At 38.5% G+C, this 17,528-nt stretch overlaps 2 protein-coding genes across 2 annotated transcripts; both read left to right on the forward strand.

Annotated features, from left to right (window-relative positions):
* Window positions 1-3,703: 3,703 nt before the first annotated feature.
* LOC122914498 (olfactory receptor 5B3-like) lies at window positions 3,704-4,648 on the forward strand. The gene has a single exon (XM_044261112.1). It carries the CDS (start codon window positions 3,704-3,706, stop codon window positions 4,646-4,648), a length of 945 nt encoding a protein of 314 aa, XP_044117047.1.
* A 10,845-nt stretch (window positions 4,649-15,493) lies between these two features.
* Window positions 15,494-16,432, forward strand: LOC122914499 (olfactory receptor 5B3-like). The gene has a single exon (XM_044261113.1). The coding sequence runs from the start codon at window positions 15,494-15,496 to the stop codon at window positions 16,430-16,432; it is 939 nt and encodes a 312-aa protein (XP_044117048.1).
* The last annotated feature ends 1,096 nt before the right edge of the window (window positions 16,433-17,528 follow it).

Consider the following 17,528-nt stretch of genomic DNA (forward strand, 5'->3'; position numbering starts at 1 on the left):
ATTGCTTCTCGCTAAGAAGGTGGATGAGAGCTACAGATGCCCTCCTGGGGGACATGCACAGAGAACTCCATACCTATATAATTCCCTCCTGACTCCATGAGTTATCACCTGAAATCCCAACATGACTCCGTGTGACATCATTTTTAGAGGAGCCAGACCAGGTGCTCAGCCCCTTTGGCCATCATTTATTCATCTGACCGTTAGTAGTTGCTAGTACATGCACACCTTCCTGCCTGACCTTGGACCTGAGGATGTGCTTCAAGCCTGCAATCATGGGCAGGGAAAACATCTCAACATGAAAATTACATTGATGGACTTTAAAGGGATAACCACTCAGCAAGGTGTTTTATTGAGCTTCCCTCCTTTGCTTATCACAGACGCCGTTCTGTGAATGAGGCTGAGTGATGTAGTAGAAGTCATTTTATTCTTTATCTTGCAAATAAGGAAAGAACAAGTGACTCCTCCAAAAACATATAAGAATTAATGGTAGATTCAAGACATGGATCAGATTTGTGACTCCCTATTGGAATCTTTCCTCCATCTTTACCTGCCTTAGAGGTCTGGAATATTTTGATTGATACCTGATAGAGAACATCTCTAAGAGTATATCTGCATTATTCCATGGCAAAAAGTGTGATATCAGACTGACTATTCAGGATTGCCTGTCCCTTCTTTTCCAGCAAGAAGGTAAGCTTCTATGATTCACACACATATATATGTCAGTTATGTTACACACACACACACACACACACACGTATATATGTATATATATATGTGTATATATGTATATATATACACACACATATATATGTGTGTGTATATATATAATTTCTTTATTTAAATTTAAAATTATTTCTTTCTTTCTTTATTTAAATTCAAATCAATTTTATTTAAATTCAATTCAGTTAACATATAGTATATTATTAGTTTCAAGGGTAGAATTTAGTGGTTCATTCCACTGGTTCATCAAATGCCCTTCTTAAGCCCATCACCCATTACCCCATCCAACCACCCATCTCCCCTCCAGGAACTCTCAGTTTGTTCCCTAGAGTTAAGAGTCTCTTATGGTTTGCCTCCCTCTCCAATTTTATCTTATTTTATTTTTCTTTCCCTTCCTCTATGTTCATCTGTTGTTTCTGAAATTCCTCAATGAGTAAAATCATATGGAATTTCTTTCTCTGAACTAACTTATTCCACTTAGCATAATACCCTCTAGTTCCATCCATGTTGTTGCAAATATATTTTCAATGGGAAATATAATTCATGCAAAATCCATGGGGCAGCTCTGCCTACTATGAATTGTTTGAGCACAGAAATAGATGATTTGAACGTTATTTCTAGTCCCATCCATGTTGCTACAAAAGTTGGGTATTCATCCTTTCTGATGGAGGCATCATACTCCATAGTGTATATTTCTAAAGCAGTGAGCTGAGGCTGGGATTTAAATACCAAAATTTCTGTCAATGGGGAGTTTAGTGATACTTATGGAACATCATCATGCTGCTGTCTTTAAAAAGATCAGCCAAACAAAAAAGAGAGGCGATGCTCTTATTCGGTAACTTTTAAATTAATCTTATTTGCTATCTCTGTCCTCTTACTGGGGGTTAAGAGAGATAGAAGACAGTGAAATAACCATTCTATAAACTACAAAAGTGTTATAATTAACCAGATCTATACTCCACTGTAATATTTCCTGCATCACGTCACCCTTATTATTATTGCTAGCACATCTACAAAGGCCAATGATAAGGTTACTAAAGCACAGGCTTTTGATCTGGTCACAGCTGAATTTGAATCTTGACTCTTCTTTATCTGAGCTGTATAATTGTAGAGATTTACATATCTCCTCAAATCCTCAGTTCTCTTAAATATTAATGTGGGAATAACAATTCTACTTACCTCACAATATTACCATGAATTTAAATGAGATGAGGTGTGCTTCTATACATGTATGTAAACATACACATATATATGTATATATGTACAGACATGCATACAGAAAAATATATATGCATATAGCTCTTACTGTTTGTAGAACAGTAAGAGTGGTTACAGCTGTCAGAGCTTGACAACCCTAATGACTTTAAAGCCTGGGCTTGTAGAGGGAAGAGGCAGGATCAAGAGGACAGTGGTAGAGAAGGATTGGCAGAAGAGAGATGTCTTTCTAAAGGCTTCAGATTCAAATTAAAAAGATTTAAGACACTGTTCCCACACAAGAACGTATCACATAAAAGAATTTTTAATGTGGAGCTCATCACCAAAACAGATCTGCAGGCTAAAGGCTGCCAACAGACCAGGACCTTTCAGCCCTTGATCCTGGTGATTCAACTATGAGATGATAGTAATGAGAGGAAGGATGAGTTTCAGAAAGGACATTCCAAATGTCCTAATGCTAAAATATGGATTTTAAGAAAGAAATTATGCAAAAGATTGGCTTATTTGGAATGGCTAGAACAGCCATTTAAGCTGGTAGGGGGCAGACAGACTGAGGAACACTGGACAGTACAAAATCATCAGTGGACCAAGTGCACGAAAACAAGGAAATCAAACAGAGGCTGTAAGGCTTCAGAACTGATTCCCTCCAGAATCCCTGTGTGTCCCACCCACCTTTCTCAAACAAACGTAAGAGCTATCATTCCATCCTAAGAATACTACTACAGCTAACATGTATCCAGCCATGCTAATCCTCTGCCAATTGTTATTGTTTATAATGCATTATCTCTTTATTTCTTTCAACAATACCTTAAGGTAAATATCATGACAATCTTCATTTTGTATGTGGAGAAAATCAGGTCCAGGTACCGAGGAATTAATGACCCTTCAGTAGTCAGTGATAGGGCTGATGTGCACCTCTTCCCAGAGCCCAAGCTCTACACTGAATGTTGTGCCTTGCTCTCTGAATTGCCGCTGCAGGTTGTTTATGTCCTTACTGCTCCTGTTAGCCCACTACATCTACTCTGCTTATATGCCTCAGTTACCTAAGTATAAGGTTCCAAACACTGATTTTGGGATAATAGTGACAATGAGTAACTGTAAATTAAGCTAAATTCAATTATACTTAAGACTGATGGACTGAAGAAACACTCTTGGGTACAAAACTTGGCTTGGCAGTATAATGTTGTAAACATAAATACATGAATTAATCTCTGTGCTTCATAAATTAACTGGGGGTAATAACCAAACTCATAGGGTTTTTGAAAAAAAAAAGAATGAATGTATGCATGATGTCTAAAATAGTTTCTGTCTAGAGCAACACACAAATGTAAACATTTAATGACCCATGGAACTGAAATGACAGATATAGTTGATTCCAGACATGCCATCTTTTTTTACTTTTTTTTAATTTAAATTCAATTAACCAAGGTATAGACATGCCATCTTGATCAAGACATTCTTTTTTCCATATTTCAGTTTACAAATTTACAAAATGTGGAAAGTGGGACATGATCCATGAAGATCCTTCAATTTTAGCAATGTATAACTATATAGGTAATTCATGCATTAAATCTTGTGTCAAGCTCACACTTGAGATATGAATAATATGAAGTAAGAATTTTTGGTATAGTGAAACCATGCACATCTATCTATCTGCCTGTCTACCATCTTTCTATGTATCTCTTTCCATTTCACCTCAAATATTTTGCTTTTTATTGTTTCTTTATCTCTCATCCCTACAGTACTTCCTGTGATTCCTCCAACACTTATGGAAAACAACACAGAAGTGACTGAATTCATACTGCTAGGACTAACCAACGCCCCAGAGCTGCAGATCCCTCTTTTTATCATGTTCACCCTCATTTACCTCATCACTCTAGTTGGTAACATGGGGATGATTGTTTTGATTCTTTTGGACACCCATCTTCACACTCCCATGTACTTTTTCCTCAGTAATCTGTCTCTGGTGGACTTTTGTTATTCTACAACTGTCACTCCCAAAGTGATGGCTGGTTTCCTTGTGGGAGACAAGGTCATCTCCTACAATGCATGTGCTGCTCAGATGCTCTTCTTTGTAGCCTTGGCCACTGTTGAAAATTTCCTCTTGGCTTCAATGGCGTATGATCGTTTTGCAGCAGTGTGCAAACCCCTCCATTACACCACCACCATGACGACAGGCGTGTGTGCTTCTCTGGCCATGGGCTCCTACATCTATGGTTTCCTGAATGCCTCCATTCATATTAGGGACACGTTCAGTCTCTCTTTCTGCATGTCCAATCTGGTCCATCACTTTTTCTGTGATGTTCCAGCAGTCATGGCTCTCTCTTGCTCTGATAGGCATATCAGTGAGCTGGTTCTTGTTGTTGTAGCAAGTTTCAACATCTTTTTTGCTCTCTTCATTATCTTGATTTCCTATCTGTTCATTTTTATCACCATCCTGAAGATGCGCTCAGCTAAGGGATATCAGAAGGCTTTATCTACCTGTGCCTCCCACCTCACTACAGTATCCATCTTCTATGGGACAGTAATTTTCATGTACTCCCAGCCCACCTCCAGCCATTCCATGGACTCAGACAAAATCGCATCTGTGTTCTACACTATGGTCATTCCCATGCTGAATCCCCTCGTCTATAGCCTAAGGAACAAGGAGGTTAAAACTGCTTTCAAGAAGGTGGTTGAGAAGGCAAAATTGTCTCTAGGCTTTGCTTCTTAAAGTCATAGGCTCCACAACAACTTTTGTCACTGTTGTCAGGTCTCTAACATGCAATGATCATTTTAATGTTTATTTTGGACCTAAATTACTGAGATGATACGATTTCTTGTTCAAAAATCTATAACCTAGAAGAGAAAATATATGTCCAAATATGTGATAGCTGAAGGAGGATGACCAAGGGGAATCTTAAGAATTTGGGGGCCCTGCTTGCAGTAAGCTTTATTAATTATATATTAATTATTTTTTATACCATATGACAATGCAAGCCTCCATTCAAACCATGGCACACACAAACCCATGAATAGAAGTGTATGCAAGAATACCATACATTCAGATACACACAGGAGGGGGAAATTTGTTCAAGGAGTTGAATGTAGTAAAAATGTTTAAATAACCAACTTAAATAGTAGGATATAAATTTATGTCTGACTTTATTTATTTCTGTAGTTGAAAAATTTACAAGGGTCCAAAATGGGGATTAAGAGTACATTACCTCTGAGGGGTTTGAAGTGGCAGGGGGTAGTGGGAGTTTGGGATACCAGGTGGTGGGTACTATAGAGAGCACGGATTGCATGGAGCACTGGGTGTGGTGCAAAAATAATGAATACTGTTATGCTGAAAATAAATTTAAAAAAAGAATAACAACAACAAAAAATGAATAAAATCTTCAGGAATCAGAAGAAAAAGTACAAATATCTGTCATAAATAATAAAAACTCACTATTTAATATTTTTTAAAAAGAGTACATTACCTTCATGAGCACTGAGAAATGTATAAAATTGTACACTTGAAACTAATACAACACTAAGTGTTAATTATACTTGAATAAGAAAAATTTAAGATGATGAAAAAAGTTTAAGTGAAATAAAAATGACAGAATTTTTCTTGAGAGCGAGAGTGTTGGGGGGAGGGGCAGAAGGAGAGAAAGAGAGAGAGAGAAAATCTTTTTTTTTTCCAATTTATTTATTTTCAGAAAAACATTATTCATTATTTTTTCACCACACCCAGTGCTCCATGCAAGCCGTGCCCTCTATAATACCCACCACCTGGTACCCCAACCTCCCACCTCCCCGCCACTTCAAACCCCTCAGATTGTTTTTCATAGTCCATAGTCTCTCATGGTTCACCATCCTTCCAATTTACCCAAATTCCCTACTCCTCTCTAACGCCCCTTGTCCTCCATGCTATTTGTTATGCTCCACAAATAAGTGAAACCATATGATAATTGACTCTCTCTGCTTGACTGATTTCACTCAGCATAATCTCTTCCAGTCCCGTCCATGTTGCTACAAAAGTTGGGTATTCATCCTTTCTGATGGAGGCATAATACTCCATAGTGTATATGGACCACATCTTCCTTATCCATTCGTCCGTTGAAGGGCATCTTGTTCTTTCCATAGTTTGGCGACTGTGGCCATTGCTGCTATAAACATTGGGGTACAGATGGCCCTTCTTTTCACGACATCTGTGTCTTTGAGAGAGAGAAAATCTTAATCATACTCAATAATTCTTTAGTTGCATAAACCACCCAGGGCTCTTCGTGTCACATGCCCTCCTTGATGCCTATCACCCAATTACCACTTCCCGCCTCGCCCTTCCCCTCCAGCAATCCTCAGTTCCTTTCCTTCCATATAATTTAGAATTTTTCTGTAAGAAAGATTTACTTATTTACTTAATTAATTTCTTACTTATCAGCATGGATTTATATATATCTGCTTTGTACTTTGGGATACAATGTAGGCCTCTGTTATTCACTTTCTTGTTCAAATTGTTCCATCTTTGGCCACTGGGAACACTTTTTCAGTTTTACTCTTGCTCTTGTTTTCTTTTGATACACCCAACCCTCTTGTTTTCTGAGCTCCTCCTTACTTTCTGGAACTACGAGAAGCTCCAGGCTCTTCCTATGCTGTTCCTGTCCCAACCCAGTAATCAGCTTTCTCCAAAGAGCCCATCTCACTCCCAGTTGTAATTCAAAAGAACCCAAATCCTCTAGCCTTCTTTCCTTTAACTGGTAGATTAAATAACAACTAGCTACAGGAGGCTGAGTACCTTCCTAAATGGTTTTGAGGTGTCATTGAGTAGGTATCGTGTTTTTTTCCTTTTTGTCTCACAGTTCCTATTCCAAATCCCTGTCTTTGTCTTACTTGTTCATCACTTCAAGAACCCCACCACCTCCTGTGACTCTTCTTTTCCTGTCTCTATACTGCTTTTCCCCAAGGTGATATAGACCACTCCCCCTCCTTCATTCTTTCAAAGGACTAGTTATAATAATCTTGTACTCAGACAAAATGGAGGGGAAGTGAAGCCAAGAAAAATGAATTGCTGCAAAGTAGACATTTGCTATAACTGATGCTCAGGTTCATCATCTGTTGTCAAAACATCTCTTATCAGTCATCTCCTAAAACCTTGGCTTCTCATTGTGTTGTTAGGCTCTATTTCTCTTTTCAAAGTTGAAAGTCTCAACTGAGGCTCTGGGAAAGTCCCAGCTGCTCTGGGAAAAGACAAGATACATTTACTCCATCAGTAATGCATGTTGGGAAAATACTTAGGAACTATATAAAGCAAAGAATAATCATGGACTAGATTGTAGGGTATACATTTAATGAGATTTTTATCCCTACCATCCAAATAGAGCCCCTCAAATTCACCCACCAACTTCCTATCATTGTGGCCTATTGCCAGTTTTTAGTCTTGTAATTTCTTTTTTTTTCCAGCATGCACACTAATTAACTTATTTTCTTTTCTTTTTTTTATTGTGTTGTGTTAGTCACCATAAAATACATCATTAGTTTTTGATACAGTGTTCTAAGATTCATGGTTTATGTACAACTCCCAGTGCTCCATACAATACATGCCCTCCTTAATACCCACCACCAGGCTTGATATTTCTTAACCTACCAGCAGCTCTGATACATCCATTCCCTCTTGGTGCATTTCTCATCATTTGGTTTCTAGGACGCTACTTACTTTTACTGGCTACTCATCTCTCTGACCTCATATTGAGAAAGTTCCAGGTCTTAGAAGCTCAGATTCAGTTACTAACTGTGTGGGAGTATCCTGACTTTCCTCAGAAAATATTACTTCTTTTTTCAGAGTATTGAGATTTCAGTTAAGCACATTGCCTTTCAGCTAGAGATAAAATTTTGAAGTTGGTTCATCTGATTGTTTTTTGTGGCATTATTAATGAATTCTTGCCAATGGAATGTTCTCAGAAGTAATGCATGCAGCTGTTGTGTCACTTTCTTGAAAAGAAATTATTTATCCTTCACTTATCTCTCTCTCCTCTCCTCCAGATAGAATAGTTATGATGAGGACAGACTTTTAACCCTGCAGGAGATGGTAGGGAGAGACTTTGTGAACTGAACCTGTCCCCAGAATGACCAAGACATACCAGCTATACAGATAGTTCTTACAGAAGTGCATTAACTTCCACCATATGAGTAAATTGCTGTCTTATTTTAGCCACTATATTTTGGATTTCTTAGTTACAGCAGTTTAAACTGATTTCTAACTGTGCTAGATTAACTATGGGTACAAATTCTTGCAGCTTTCTTCCTCAAGAGGTGGAGTCATTCTTTTTTTTTTAATATTTTATTTATTTATTTGACAGAAATCACAAGTAAGCAGAGAGGCAGGCAGAGAGAGAGGGGGAAGCAGGCTCCCTGCCGAGCAGAGAGCCCGATGTGGGACTCGATCCCAGGACCCTGAGATCATGACCTGAGCTGAAGGCAGAGGCTTAACCCACTGAGCCACCCAGGTGCCCCGTGGAGTCATTCTTCATGCTTGATTCATACTTGAATCTGCACCAGCCCTTTGACATCATGGATTGGTATAATGTGGCAGAAAAAAATATTGTGAGAGTTAAGAGTCTAGACTTCATGAAACTGTTCAATTGTACTTTCTGAAAATATTATGTAAGAAAATAATTTGTAAGAAATATTATGTACTGAAAATATTATGTGAGAAACCTGGTTCATCCTCTGGAGGATGAAAGACCTTAGAAAGGTAGAGAGTAACCTGAGTCAACAGTTAGACATATAAGTCTATCTTGAACCTTTCAGCCCAGTGGACCATGCAGAAGATATGCAACACATAAAAAAATGCTCATCATCATTAGCCCTCAGGGAGATTCAAATTAAAACCACATTGAGATATCACCTTACACCAGTTAGAATGGCCAAAATTAACAAAACAGGAAACAACATGTGTTGGAGAGGATGTGGAGAAAGGGGAACCCTCTTCCACTGTTGGTGGGAATGCAAGTTGGTGCAGCCTCTTTGGAGAACAGTGTGGAGATTCCTCAAGAAATTAAAAATAGAGCTTCCCTATGACCCTACAATTGCACTCCTGGGTATTTACCCCAAAGATACAGATGTCGTGAAAAGAAGGGCCATCTGTACCCCAATGTTTATAGCAGCAATGGCCACAGTCGCCAAACTATGGAAAGAACCAAGATGCCCTTCAACGGATGAATGGATAAGGAAGATGTGGTCCATATACACTACGGAGTATTATGCCTCCATCAGAAAGGATGAATACCCAACTTTTGTAGCAACATGGACGGGACTGGGAAGAGATTATGCTGAGTGAAATCAGTCAAGCAGAGAGAGTCAATTATCATATGGTTTCACTTATTTGTGGAGCATAACAAATAGCATGGAGGACAAGGGGCGTTAGAGAGGAGTAGGGAATTTGGGTAAATTGGAAGGGGCGGTGAACCATGAGAGACTATGGACTATGAAAAACAATCTGAGGGGTTTGAAGTGGCGGGGGGGTGGGAGGTTGGGGTACCAGGTGGTGGGTATTATAGAGGGCACGGCTTGCATGGAGCACTGGGTGTGGTGAAAAAATAATGAATAATGTTTTTCTGAAAATAAATAAATTGAAAAAAAAAAAAAGAAGATATGCAACCTCATGAGTGAGCCATGTGAAATCAGCAGAGTAACTGTCCCTGTGTTGAACACATACTTAGGATGGCAATGAAGGTAGATAGGAGGTCAAGACAGCTATAAGAGCAAAACAGATACTGAAATCTACAAAGATAAAGAGCACCATCTCCTTTATGTAGACATAAGAGCAGGAAAGAGACAGATTTGGGGGGATATCACAGAAATAGTGATGAACCACACTGGAATGGCAGAAGGTGAATTCAGTATGAATGGCAAATTCAAGAAAGCCCCAGACATAGCAGCCTACCACCATTTGAGAACACACATTGGTGGTCAGAATGGTGGTGTAATGTAAGGCTTACACAACTGCATGGTGATCATAAGCCATGACACTAACAGGAAACACTCTACACTGGCAAATGCCACAAAGACGAACATGCAAGGAACATATCCACCTCAGGAGATAACTTTATGTTCTGTGAGAACCCAGCTATGACCTTGGGAATAAGAGCCCAAAAGTAAACACGGTTCACTGGAGAGGTTACATACAAATGAAAAAGTGAAACAGACTCATAAGTACAGAAAACAAACTGGTGGTTGCCAGAGGGGACACCTGCGTGGCAATGGGTAAAATGAGTGAAGGGGAATAGGAGGTATAGGCTTCCAGTTATGGAATGAGTAAGTTACAAGGATGAAAACTACTGCACAAGGAATATAGTCAATGGTATTGTAGTGGCATTCCATGGTGACACATGGTAGCTACATTAGTGGTCAGTAGAGCATAAGGTATAGAGTTGTCGAATCACTATGTTCTGTGTCGGAAGCTAATGTAACATTGTGCACTAACCGTACTTCAATAAATAATTTTTTTATCGTGAAACATTTTTTAAAAATTTATTTAAATTAATTTAAATTTAAAAAATAAGATTTTTTATTGAAAAAATTAGATTTTTTAATTGAAAACAGACAAACAAATAACTTTAAACAAATGTTTAGATCAGCTTTATTTGTAATCAACAAATGCTGGAACCAACACAAATGTTCTTCAATTGAGAATAGGATAAACAATTGGTAATGACCATACACTGAAATATTATTCTGTAGGAAAAATATTCCACTCTGACACAGGAAACAATACGGACAGGCCTTAAATGATAAATCAAAGATTATAGACTCAAAGTACATATTATAGGATCACACTTAAGGACACTGTTGGAAAGGCAAATTTATTTGGGCAAAACAGTGTATTGGTTGTCAGGGGCAGTCAGTGGGTGGGAGAATGGGTTTGTCAGAAGAGGTTCACATAGTTTCTTAAGTGACAGGGCTTACTGGATATAAATTTGACAAAATCTTACAATTATCCACTGGGGTTGTGGATACTAACGTACAGAAATTATACTTAATTATAAACTGACAAAAATTAGAAGAAATGACAAGTAATACATTAACATGTGTGTTCAATGAAATAACCAGCATGGCCCCCACAGGCAGTTTAATTGCCTCCATCCTGGGAAAGTGGGATGAGGCGCTAGAAGTGTTCTCCCAAGGAAAATTCCCAGTGAGCTCTGTGTCTCTATAATTCTCTCCACATCCCCATGCACTAGCCATTGAAATCCCAATATGATCCCACATGTCACCATTGTAGAGACACCAGTCTACATGCTGAACCTGTTTGGTGATCATTTATTCATTTTCTAGGGCACAGAAGCCTTATCCCAGGATTTGCTATGAACTACCAAGGGTATTCAGGGGGAAACTGCCCAAGATAAAAATTACATTCATTGACTTAAAAGTGATAACTTCTTATGGAGATGTTTTACAGACCCTCCCTTGCTTCTTATTTATAGACACAAGTCTGTGAATTATGGAAGAAGTAAACTTGTCATCTTTATTTTACAAATAAGGAGGAGGTAAGTGATCCCTCTAAGGACACAGAAGGAATGCATGGTAGGTACAGAAATTGAACCATGTTAATGTTATTTCTTCTATTTTCCCCTATCTTAGAGACCTTATGAATACATCTAAGAGTAGTATTTAGGTGTTATTCTGCAGCTGAGATTCTGATTCAGACCCATTGCTTAGAAATGGCTCTTTCTGCTCTCTCAGCAGACTGATGAGCATCCATATTGTGTAAACATTTTTAATGAGAAGCGTAATCAATGCAATAGCAGTGAGACAGCTCGGTCGACTTCAGGACGTTGAGGACAGAAATAGATATTTTCAATGTTTTTCCAAAATACTGAGGTTAGCCTGGGATATAAATGTCAAAGTTTCTATCAGAAGCGAGTTTATTAATACTCATGGAATATCGTTCTACTTTCCTAAAGATATGAACAAAATAGCCACAGATGATTCTCTAAACAATCACGAGGTGATTTCCTTGTGTTCACAAAAAGCTGGACTCTCGATGGACATAAGCAAATAAGCAAACAAACAAAAAACTGAAAAGGTGAAATAACCTTCAACTACAAAATTTCTAACATAGCTTAACAAGATCCAAATGGCATTTTAAACTTTCCCCGACAGTCTCAAGCTTATTGTCACCAGCACATCCACACATGGTGACAGTAACTGGCTAAAAACAGAGCCTTCGGATTACACAGAACATGGATTTAACTCTTGAATCTTGACTCCTTCCCAGGCTAGCTGTGTAATTTTAGAGCATCACAGAACTTCTCAAATCCTCATGCTCTACAATGGTGAAGGAGGAATAACAATACAACCTACCATACACACACACACACACACACATTGACATATAAAGCTTTCCTTATTCCTTGTAGAACATAGACTAGGCTCCAAGTGGACACATGTGTTAAGGTTGGCAAACAATGTTATCAGGGAACGGGCTTGTGCCGGGAATTTTCCAAAGTTTAGGAGGAAGATGTTAGTAGTTAGCAGAAGAGGGATACCCTTCAAATGCTTCAAATGCAAGGGAACAGATTTATAGTACTATTCTATGGAAGAGAGATTCAAATGAAATATTTTATTACGTGGTACTTGCCACCAAAACAGATCTGCAGGCTGAAGAGAGCCCACAGACAGGAACAGAACAGCCAAAGACAGGAAAAGAGCCCTTGATCTCTGATTCTGCTGTTAAATGGCAGTCATGAGAGAAAGAATGAGTTAGCCATGGGAGGACTATTGTCCAAACTAATGTATAGATTTCAAGGAAAGTTTTAAGCAAAAGGGGGCTTGCATGGACCGGTTGGGACAGCTGACTGCATGGGTGAAGTGAAAACAGACGGAGAAATCCTGGAGATCACAGAAAACTTCTGAGGCCCTTATGTGTGAGAAAGGCAAATTGAAGAGACTCTTTAAGCTTTCATACATCACACGCACACACCTGAAGCCCTAGAGGGTGCCACCCATTTTTCCCAGAGCAATGTAAAGATAATCATTCCATCCTAACAATAATATTACAGTTCATTAGACTGTGCTAATCACCCAGATTTTATTGTTTTAAAGCATTACCTTATTTAATTCTCTTAACTATATTGCTATATACTGCTGTATCATAGGTCTTGTTACTGACTTATTTTTTTTCTGCAGATGGAAATAGGAGGTTCAGATACATAGCTTAAGACTCATGGCTCCTCATTATTTAATGGTAGTAGGGCTTCTATGCACCTCATCCTGGAACATAAGCTCTACACCCTATTCTGTGTCTTCCCCACAGATTGCTCTGTTGGCTGTCCTGCCCCTATTGCTCCACTGTCCCACCATATCTACTATGCATGTATCTCTTGGATACGTCACTGGAAAACCTCAAACAATAAATTTGCACCAATGGAGACAATGAATGATTGTGCACAGTTTAATTCAATTTGATTCAAATACAGTTCTATTTTCAACACTTTGAGGAACCTCCATGCTGTTTTCCAGAGTGGTTGCACCAGCTTGCATTCCCACCAACAGTGCAGGAGGGTTCCACTTTCTCCGCATCCTCGCCAGCATCTGTCATTTCCTGACTTGTTGATTTTAGCCATTCTGACTGGTGTGAGGTGATATCTCATTGTGGTTTTGATTTGTATTTCCCTGATGCCGAGTGATATGGAGCACTTTTTCATGTGTCTGTTGGCCATCTGGATGTCTTCTTTGCAGAAACGTCTGTTCATGTCCTCTGCCCATTTCTTGATTGGATTGTTTGTTCTTTGGGTGTTGAGTTTGTTGAGTTCTTTATAGATTTTGGACACTAGTCCTTTATCTGATATGTCGTTTGCAAATATCTTCTCCCATTCTGTCAGTTGTCTTTTGATTTTGTTAACTGTTTCCTTTGCTGTGCAAAAGCTTTTGATCTTGATGAAATCCCAATAGTTCATTTTTGCCCTTGCTTCCCTTGCTTTTGGCGATGTTCCTAGGAAGATGTTGCTGCGGCTGAGGTCGAAGAGGTTGCTGCCTGTGTTCTCCTCAAGGATTTTGATGGATTCCTTTCTCACATTGAGTTCCTTAATCCATTTTGAGTCTATTTTTGTGTGTGGTGTAAGGAAATGGTCCAATTTCATTTTTCTGCACGTGGCTGTCCAATTTTCCCAACACCATTTATTAAAGAGGCTGTCAAATACAGTTTAAACTATCACTATAGGAACAACTCAGTGTGGGCTCAAAGGTTGGCTTGACCTTGAGCATAGCTTCTCAATTAATACTCACTTGAAATATAAAAAATTATTCAACCTCTGTTGAATAATTTCCCTTCCAGCTTTTTTTGTTAAAGGTTTTAAGGGGTGCCCAGGTGGCTCAGTGGGTTAAAGCTCTGCCTTCGGCTCAGGTCATGATCTCTGGGTCCTGGGATTGAGCCCCACATTGGGCTTTCTACTCAATGGAGAGACTGCTTCCCTCTCTCTCTCTGCCTGCTGCTCTGCCTACTTGTGATCTCTGTCTGTCAAATAAATAAATAGAATCTTTAAAAAAAAAAAAAGGTTTTAAGTAATCTCTACACCCAGTGTGGGGCTAGAACTCACAATCCCAAGAGCAAGGGTTGCAGGCTCTACTGACTGAGCCAGTCAGGCACCCCTCTGTGCATCATAATTTAAATGAACATAATAACAAATCAAACTCATAATGTTCTTGAAAGGATGTGATGAATGTACGGATCTTCTTGTACTTACAATGGGGTTATGATCCTAGAAACCCATTGAACACTGAAATATCATAAGATGAAAATTCATTTACTACATCTGACCTACTGAACATCATATTTTAGCCTCTCTTACCATAACCATGTTTCCAGCTCTTAACATTAGTGTATAGTTGGGGAAAAAATCATCTCACACAAGCCTATTTGATAATGATGCATTGAATATCTCAGGAATTTGTTGAATACAGTACTGAAAGTGACACAGTATGGCTGAGCTGGTACAGGATGGTTGTAAAGGTATCAGTTGTTGACCCTCATGACCCTGGCTGACCTGGAGCTGTGACTCTGCTGTGACTCAGGAGCTGTGACCCCTGCTCAGCATCAAAAGAGAAAATTATATTGGTTATTGCTAGCATAGAAAAAGATCTAAATTCAAAATTTGAGGTATGGCTTCTAATGTATGTGCATCACTTTTGAACCATTTTCGAGTTGAAGAATCATTCATTCAAATCATCGTAAGTTGGGGACTGTCTGTACAACTACAGTGTCTATGGCAATTCCTGGCAAGTCAGTAACATGCAAGTATATGCTTTTACCAGGCTTGGGAAAAGTGAACTGTATTCCTTCTGGACAAGTCATCTTGATCAAGTTAGTTAACTTTCTACATTTCAGTTTACAAATCTATAAAATTTTAGAATTGAGAAGAAGGTCTCTATTTACAGTTTGTAAATCTACATGTAATTAGTACATTAACTTTTGTTGTCAAGCTAATGTTTTATCTGGAGGATCTCAAAATACTATATGTACACTTTCCACTGTAAGTTTTTTTGTTTATCAGCCATTTATTTCTTCTTGTAGCATTACTGTTTCTCAACGTTGATGGATAACAAGACAGAAGTGACACAGTTCATCCTGCTGGGACTAACCAATGACCCAAAACTGCAGCTTCCCCTCTTCTTAATGTTCACCTTCATCTACCTCATCACTCTGGTTGGGAATTTGGCGATTACCATGTTGATTCTGTTGGACTCCCATCTCCACATGCCCATGTATTTTTTCCTCAGTAATCTGTCTCTGGTGGACCTTTGTTACTCTACAGCCATCATTCCCACTGTCATGGTTGGATTACTTATAGGAGACCAGGTCATCTCCTACAATGCCTGTGCTGCCCAGATGTTCTTTTTTGCAGCCTTCGCCACTGTGGAAAATTATCTCTTGGCCTCAATGGCCTATGACCGCTATGCAGCAGTGTGCAAACCCCTCCATTACACTACCACCATGACGGCAGGTGTGTGTGCTCGTTTGGCCGTAGGCTGCTATGTCTGTGGTTTCCTGAATGCCTCTATTCAAATTGGAGACACATTTAGTCTCTCTTTCTGTATGAACAATGTAATCCATCACTTTTTCTGTGATATCCCCACAGTCATGGTTCTTTCTTGTTCTGATAGACATGTCAGTGAGCTGGCTCTTGTTTATGCAACCACTTTCAACATCATTTTTGCTCTCCTGGTTATCTTTGTATCCTATATATTCATATTTATCACCATCCTGAAGATGCACTCATCTTCAGGATATCAGAAGGCTATATCTACCTGTGCCTCCCACCTCACTGCTGTGGCCATCTTCTATGGGACAGTCATCTTTATGTATGTACAGCCCAGCTCCAGCCATTCCATGGACACAGACAAAATGGCATCTGTGTTCTACACGATGGTCATTCCCATGCTGAACCCTGTGGTCTACAGCATGAGGAACAAGGAGGTCAAGAATGCATTCATGAGGACTGTTTTAGAGTCAAAATTATCTCTAGGATTGTGATTTTAACATTATACAATGTACACTAATCTAGTTACAATAAAAACATAGTGAAATTAAGCTTCCGATGTGATCCTAACTTATTCAAAAGTCTCTTTTCCTGAAAAAAAAAAAGCAATTATGTTTAGAAATATAACCCTGAACAAGAATGGCTAAGATGTCTTGAGGCTTAATTATCAAAAAGTTTATTCAGGATATGGGTTTTATCCCTTTTATACATGCATTTTTTTCTGCCACATCAATGCAAAGACACATAAAATAGGGACACAGATGAGACCATGAACAGAAGTGCATGCATGTGCCCATGAGGATATGTACACACTGGAGTAGGAAATTTCCCAGAATTAAATGGAATGTTGTTAGTTTTTAATAATAATAATAATTTAAATATTTAATTCATTTATTAAAATAGAAATCTATGTTCAATATTTTTCACCTCTTTAGTTGAATTCTAAAAGTCCTAACTTTTTTCACTTCAGAATGAAAATAATATACTACTCAATGAAAGGATCTGATTTTTGGGGAGTTCATTTTATTAGGAGATGCATACATATAGCATCTTCAGTGAATTAATATTTCTGTTTTAACTGAGTCATTACATAGAATTAACATGCTCATATTACACTTTTTAAAAGGTAAATAAAAAACAGTCAGAGTATGAGAAGATGGAAGAAGACTAAAAGTATTTTTTAATTTCTTCAGATATTATTACCAATTCTCATACTACTTTTGTTTTAAAGATTTTATTTATTTATTTGACACAGAGAGAGATCACAAATAGGCAGGCAGAGAGAGAGGGGGAAGCAGGCTCCTCACTGTGCATAGGGCCCAATGCAGGACTTGATCCCAGGACCCTGAGATCATGACCTGAGCCAAAGGCAAAGGCTTAACCCACTGAGCCACCGAGGTACCCCAATTCTCACACTACTTAAAACTCACTGAAAACCAGTAATGTACATTTTGGTTCTGAAAATTTTTTGAAATGATTAATGCTGGTATTTCCTGTTTCTTTTGTTGATTTAAATTATTTTTTGTTACCTCTTTGTTCTTTTACCCTACTTCATTCACATGATTGTCTTCCTATTTCTTCACAATCTGA

The sequence above is a fragment of the Neovison vison genome, chromosome 7 (genome assembly GCF_020171115.1).
Source record: "Neovison vison isolate M4711 chromosome 7, ASM_NN_V1, whole genome shotgun sequence".
NCBI lineage: Eukaryota > Metazoa > Chordata > Mammalia > Carnivora > Mustelidae > Neogale > Neogale vison.